This window comes from Adiantum capillus-veneris, chromosome 1, assembly GCF_014529385.1.
Source record: "Adiantum capillus-veneris isolate H3 chromosome 1, ASM1452938v2, whole genome shotgun sequence".
Taxonomy (NCBI): Eukaryota; Viridiplantae; Streptophyta; class Polypodiopsida; order Polypodiales; family Pteridaceae; genus Adiantum; species Adiantum capillus-veneris.
The window spans coordinates 186,168,827-186,175,658 of NC_140931.1; the positions used below are offsets into that span (position 1 = coordinate 186,168,827).

The 6,832-nt window shown below is 41.5% G+C and overlaps 1 protein-coding gene across 1 annotated transcript in view; it reads right to left on the bottom strand.

The window, feature by feature from the left end:
• Positions 1 to 855, bottom strand: part of LOC147466164 (zinc finger CCCH domain-containing protein 17-like) — a 75,816-nt gene extending 74,961 nt beyond the window's left edge. Inside the window, exon 1 of the mRNA XM_086524505.1 lies at positions 126 to 855. Within this exon, the coding sequence (XP_086380631.1) occupies positions 126 to 551 (426 nt within the window). The 5' untranslated portion in view covers positions 552 to 855. The remainder of the gene's footprint in view (positions 1 to 125) is intronic.
• Positions 856 to 6,832: the final 5,977 nt, after the last annotated feature.

Sequence of the window (6,832 nt, forward strand, 5' to 3'; positions counted from 1 at the left end):
GATTCATTGCTTTGAAGGAATGTCGAATCGCATTTAAAAGATCATAGCAAGTGAAGATGCTAACAGCAAATAAGACCGTCCATATTACAATGACTATTTGCTGATGAAGCAGGGTAATGGGCAACCTTTCCATGGCCCGAGAGTTGCGTCATGAAGCTGATTTCGTCAGAATTGGTGTATGAATGCACAAAATTGCACTGATCTCCTTTGTTGCAATTACCACGAAGGAAAAAGTGGCAGAGCTTATCCCGTGGCTTGCCATGCCGAGCTTCACCTAAAGCAGACACTTTTCCAGCTTTGCTGCCCCGAAGCCTTCCCCAAACATTACGCCTGTTGGTCCCTCCTTGGAAACTGGAATCATCAGGGGTAAAATTGGGACGCTTACCATTGAAAGCACCTGTGTGACTAGCTACTGCAGAGGGATCGTCTGGATGAAGAAAATTGCAGGGATTGCGATTACATCTGCCTTCCATGTAATATGTGCACACTGCAGGCCGAACAAAGCTTCTTTTGTTCGTATTGGGCCGAGATGAAGTTCCATCCACCTCCATGTCAGGCCTTTCAGAAGGCCTCCTACTCCAGCCTGCTTGTTCCTGCGTATAGCTTCCCTGTGCTTGAGAAGAAGCTTCCTTAGGGCTCGGAAACAGAGGAAGAGAGCGGACGCGTTTGACGGATATACAGCAGACAGAGCTGCATGAACTCTCCTATCGGAACAATACTGACTGCGTCCAGTTATGAAGTAAAAAACAGCTGCTTTGGCAATGGACGAGGTTGAGGACGAGGTGAGACAGACTCGCGATGGCGATGCTGCAGGAATCAACCCTACTTGTATATAATAAGGTGATTGAACGCAGCGTTTTTTACCTTCTAGAGAGAGAAACACGATAATAATAAAATTTGGACGTAGAACCAATCTACGACTATTGAACACAAGACCTAGTTTTTGAGAAGAGGAGAGAGAGAGAGAGAGAGAGAGAGAGAGAGACTTGATAGATATTGATCCACGTGGATTGCTCCTAATTTATCATTTTTTTTACAAAGTCAACCTAATTCATTGAAGATGATTGGTTAAAGCACTATTCACCTCTGGTTAAAGCATTACTTACCTTTAGGAGAGAGATTGAGCGAGAGAGAGAGAGAGAGAGAGATGAATGACATGGGAGGAAAGAGAAAACACATGGGGTGCAAGATAGAGCCATCAACTTTAAAAGAAGACTTATTTGAGTTGACATGCATTGTGTCCTCTCCTTGCTATCCCTAAGCCTTCAACTTTAAAAGAAGACTAATTTGAATTATCATGCATTGTGTCGTCTCCTTGCTATCGCTACGCCTTTCTACTAGAGAAATTTTACCATTATCTATTGGGTAATAAGTTCATTTTCTTTATAGATCATCAAGTATTACTCTTTGTTATTAATAAGGTTTAGATAAAAGGAAGAGTGCTACATGATGGATGCTTCTCGTCTAAGAGTTTAATTTGATCCCTGGAAGAATCACTTTGGAGTATATCTTCTTTCACGAGCAATCTCAGCTCAAGAAGAAGATTTATAGGGCATTGAGGATCAGTTCCTGATGTAAGCTTGTCTTTTGCTTATCACAACAGACTACGTGGAACAACATTGTGTATTCCTTGAAGACACTCAAGTGTCCCACATGATGGACTTTTGTAAAGCGGAAGGCTTTGGCTTTTCAGTCCATATCATGAGGTTTTATACATGTTGGGCAAGGATGGTGTATTGGGAAGGTGTGTGTATGAACCAAAGAGGGTAGGCATATTGGCAGGAGCTCATGAAAGAGACACAAGAGGTCACTTTTTAGAAATATCATAGGATTGAAGATTGACAAGTAGATTTGTGGCGGGACACAATGTTTTGAGATGCCAAGAAGTTGGCCAAGCAAAGTGATCTATGTCAACAATTGGAAAGGTTGATAGCAAAGGACTTGATGCCACTACATTCAATAGCACTGTTGGAACCCTTCATGAAATGGGGACTCCACTTTATGGGCCCTTTCAAGACCACAAAGGCAAAAATGGATATATTGTGGTGGCAACCAACTATGTTACAAAGTGGGTGGATGCTAAGGCATTACCGGACATGGCCACTTGCCGAATGACCAAGTTCATCCATGAGAACATAACGAGGTATGACTATCCTTTGGAACTAGTTATAATGGCATAGAATTCATCAATGAAGTGGTGAAGTTGTTGATGAACAAATTCTTGATCAAGTATTAATGGTCCTGGAAGAAATGGTCAAATTGAGGGTTCTAGCAAGACCTTGAAGCATATTCTCACTACCATGGTGCAAAAAAAAGGACTTCTTGGGATATCTATTTGTTACGACAACTTTCAACATCACCACTCACAAACACCATTCAAGTCAATATATCTCTGGGAATACAATGTGCCATTTAAATTCTATTTTCCAAGTCTTAGGGCCACTATTGAATATGAGTTGGGCAACACCCACACACTCAGAGAGAGGCTAGATTTTTTGACTCTAGAGGAAAAGGTGAGGAAGTATGCACTCTGGCATCAACATGTCAAGCAAAGCAAAGATAAGAAACATCTTGTTCAAGGCATCAAGAAGGGAGTTCAAAAGGGAGATCCGATGCTCTTGGCCTAGGGGAACATGAAATACAAGAAGCCAAATTTGAAAATGGAAGGGGCATTGCCATATGTAGTAAGAAATTGTGCCAACTCACAAAGTTGTATGCCAAGCAGCAAAAATGCAATCATCACATGAAGCAATAAATCATCACAAAGTACGAGGAAGGATTCTCACAACAAAGAAGAAAAGTACCACGTCAACGTCGAAATCAAGGCACAAAGGGAGAGTCGCATCAATGGTCCAATCAACCTCAAAAAACATGCAAGACAATGCATGCAATAAAAGCTTTTCATGCCCATTACTCACTATCATTACCGTTCTACTCATTCTCATTGCAATAGTAACATTACCCTATCCTCTCGTGCTTACGTATTTGTTGCCATTCTATTTTTTTGCACTCTTACTCTTCCCCTCTACAAGCACACTATAAATCCTCCATCATTGCGCACATAAAGTACCTTTTGCAACCTCGCTTACCTATTTGTGCAACACCCTACACGCCATTGTAGCACTCTTCTCTCTCTACACATCATTACTCCCACTATGAGCTTCAATTATGATGTACATCCTTCCTTGCATAGGCACACACCATCGAAGCACCCCATCAATTCCTAATCTGTATAATGTCTCTCTGTTGATGGTAACCTTTAGACTCTTAATTATTAGTGTCTCTTTATTTGTCTTGGACCATTCCTATGGAAATCCCCAAAACTGAAGGAAATCGTACACATCCTGTCACTCTAGATACGGCCCATCCGCTGTCGTATTTTGAAACAACTCAATATCCACTCGATCATCCCCCATCAATGTGTGTAAGATGCCTTCTATACTTCTTGATAAAAAACTGCACCACAGTGAGTCTTGTTTGGCTTGTGGAATATCTTAAACTCAAACTCCACTAGGAACATCACCCATTTGATTATTGTACCCTAAATAATCACTTTGCTAATAAAAAATAGGAGAGCCTGATGATAAACATAGAATCAAAAAAATTGCCTCGCAAATAGTGTTTGAATTTTGTTGCACTCAAAACCATTCCAAGTGCAATTGTTTCGATTGTTGAGTATCCTTGTTAAGATGAATTAAACTTGCGACTAGCAAAGTAGACTAGGTAGTCTATCTTCTTATCAGGCTAGGCCAATATTGCTCACATCGCCATTCTAGACGCATTTGCATATACATGAAAGATTACTTCCCAGTCTGGTTGACGAAGGATTGGCTTCTTGTGCAGATCACCTCCTTCAAGCACTCGAAACTTGCCTCATAGTCCTAGGTCCAAATGAACTTCACTCCCTTCCGGGTGAGTTCCTACAATGGAAGAGCCTTTGTTGCAAACATATGAATGAATTGGCAATAAAAATGATATACCATAGGAACGAACTAAGTTCAAATACATTTGTTGGTGTTCAAGCTTACTCAACAGACTTGACTTTAAATTCCACTATTTGAATTCCATTCTAAACACAAATATGTCCTAGAAGTTGTCCCTTCCACACCATGAAGAATGACATAATTGGGTTTAGACAAATCCTCTTTTCCTTGCATCTCTCAAAGACCATTTCCAAAATAGGAGATGCATTCCCTCTTTTAAAAAGATTGTAAAGGCATTTTCCAAAATAGCCAAAAACTTGTGTAGAGACTCATTGAAAATCTCCATTATACATCATTGAAAGGCAGCTTAAGCATTGCACAGTCCGAATTTCATTTTTAGGTACATGAATGGGGAGCTCCCCATTTAGTGACGAAGGTTGTCTTTGCTCTGTCCTTTGGTGCAATTCTCAACTGATTATAGCCACTATAGCCATCCATGAATCTATACATTTTGTGTCTTGCTATTTTATCTAGCATTATATCTATGAATGGGAGTGAGAATGGGTCCTTGATTGTTTGGGAATTCAGCTTTTTATAGTCAAAACACATGCTCAACTTCCCACTCTTCTTGGGTACAACCATTATTGGGACTAGCCAGTCACTACTTGCTACCTCTATTATGAATCCCGCCTACATTAGGTTGTCAATCTCCTCCTTGACCTTCTTAGCGTAATTAGGATTCATTCTGTATCACTATAGCCTAGCTGGTCTCGCATCTGGCTTAAGTGGTAGCCTGTGCTAGCACACCTTTGGATCGACATCTTTTTAGGTCCGTGTTCTCCCAAGAAAACACATGTTTGTATTTCTAAAGTAATTGCTTGGCTTTTTCCTTAATTTTTGGTTTCAAATGCTTATTGATTTTAACAATTCTGGGTTCTCATCCAAACCAAGATTCCACTCTTCTATTTCTTGCTTGTCTTGTAGTGGTCCACCTCCTTTTTGTTTTTCCAATGACTTAGCTTCCTTATCAATCCAAATATCTACTGCATATTCATTGAATGAGCTCCCTGACTCAGCTAGTCGTGGTTCCATCTCTACCTGCTCAACACCCCAATTAGGGTTCTCTACATCTGTTTGATCATGACCCACTTCTGATTTGTAGTCCTCCTTATCTTGGGCTGACAAATCTTGTTTTCTCTCATCTAGTGCTATTGGCCTCTCACCTGGATTGGACTCAGTAAAATGTTCAAGATAATTGTCGCCTATCAGCCCTCGCCATTAGTACCGCATTCAAGTCAATCTCTGCTATGGGAAATATTTCCATAGATGTGAGCATACACTTGAACTTCTTTGCTCCATATATTTTTGCTGACTTGTTTTGGTCTCATGGCCTTTTTTTCCAGCTCCTAGTATTATCAATCTTTACTTGGATCCTCCAATTTGTTGGAATTAGGGTTGCAGAGAAACGCACACAGCTTGGAGAAGACGAAGGAAGCTCAAGGCACACAATAGAGAGTGTGTTTCTTAGTATGCAATGGAAAGATAGATAGCCCTAGAGTGATGGGCGTATATACAATGCACGGGGAAAAAAACCTCCTAAAGAGGGAAAAATGCCCCGGCGGTCCTAATGTGTTCACACACATCACTACCACATGTTTATGGTAACAAATGGTAACAAATCCCCCCTGGAGTGATGCGGTGAACGAGAGCTAGCACATGAGTAAAGGGAAGTTCCATGCCCTGAGGACAGGATTAGTCCACAAAGGGGAGTAAGCCCAAAGCTTTGCGGAAAGCTTCAAGCTTCTCACGAGACAATGCCTTTGTGCAAAGATCTGCAAGGTTGTCCTTTGTTGGCACATAAGCCAAGCTGATCTCTCCTGTTGAGAGCCTCTCCCTTACATAGTGGTAATGCACCTCAATATGCTTTGTGTGAGCATGAAAAACTGGGTTCCTCGCAACTGCCAATGCGCTCTGACTATCAGTGTAGATAGTGTTGGCAGTGTCCTGTCCAACACCCAAATCAGCCATAAGGCGTCTGAGCCATACACACTCAACCGTAGCTGTGAAGACTGCCCTGTACTCAGCCTCACAACTTGAAGTGGCCACAGTAGGTTGCTTCTTGCTCAACCATGATATACATGAACTGCCAAGCATGAAACAAAAACCACTTGTGGACACTCGCGTGTCAAAACAACCAGCCCGATCTGAGTCTGAAAAAGCATGTAAGTCTGGCGGCAATGATCCCCCCTTGGGATAAAACAAGCCAAGATGTAAAGTGCCACTAAGGTAGCGGAAAATCCTCTTGACAGCCTACCAATGCTTAGACCCTGGGCTATGCATAAATTTGTTGACCTGTGAGACTGCAAACTGAATATCCGACCTTGTGTTGCATACATAAATGAGGCAGCCAATAGCAGTTTGGTAAAGAGGGACATCAGCAGGATTTCCAGCATCATGTAGACTCAACTTCAAACCTATTTCCATGGGAGTGGCAATAGGTTTGCAATCCTCAAGTCCAAACTTACATAGCAATGTCTCTATGTAACTTTTCTGACACAAGGCAATACCACCATCACACTGCCTAAACTGTATACCGAAGTAATGATGCAACAGCCCCAAATCTTTCATCTCGAAAGTAGCATTCAAATCAGCCTTAAATTCAGCAATATGTCTCTCATTTGGTCCAATGATCAGCAAATCATCAACATAAAGAACCACAATGAGAAGTACATCACCCTCACGCTTTACATACAATGTGCTTTTTGTTGGACTGTTACGAAAGCCTTGTTTGACCAAATGAGTGTCAGCTTTCTCATACCAAGCACGAGGAGATTGCTTCAACCCATACAAAGCCTTGTTACATTTGCACACTTTGTCCTCTTGTCCTTTTATGACAAAACCGCGAGGCA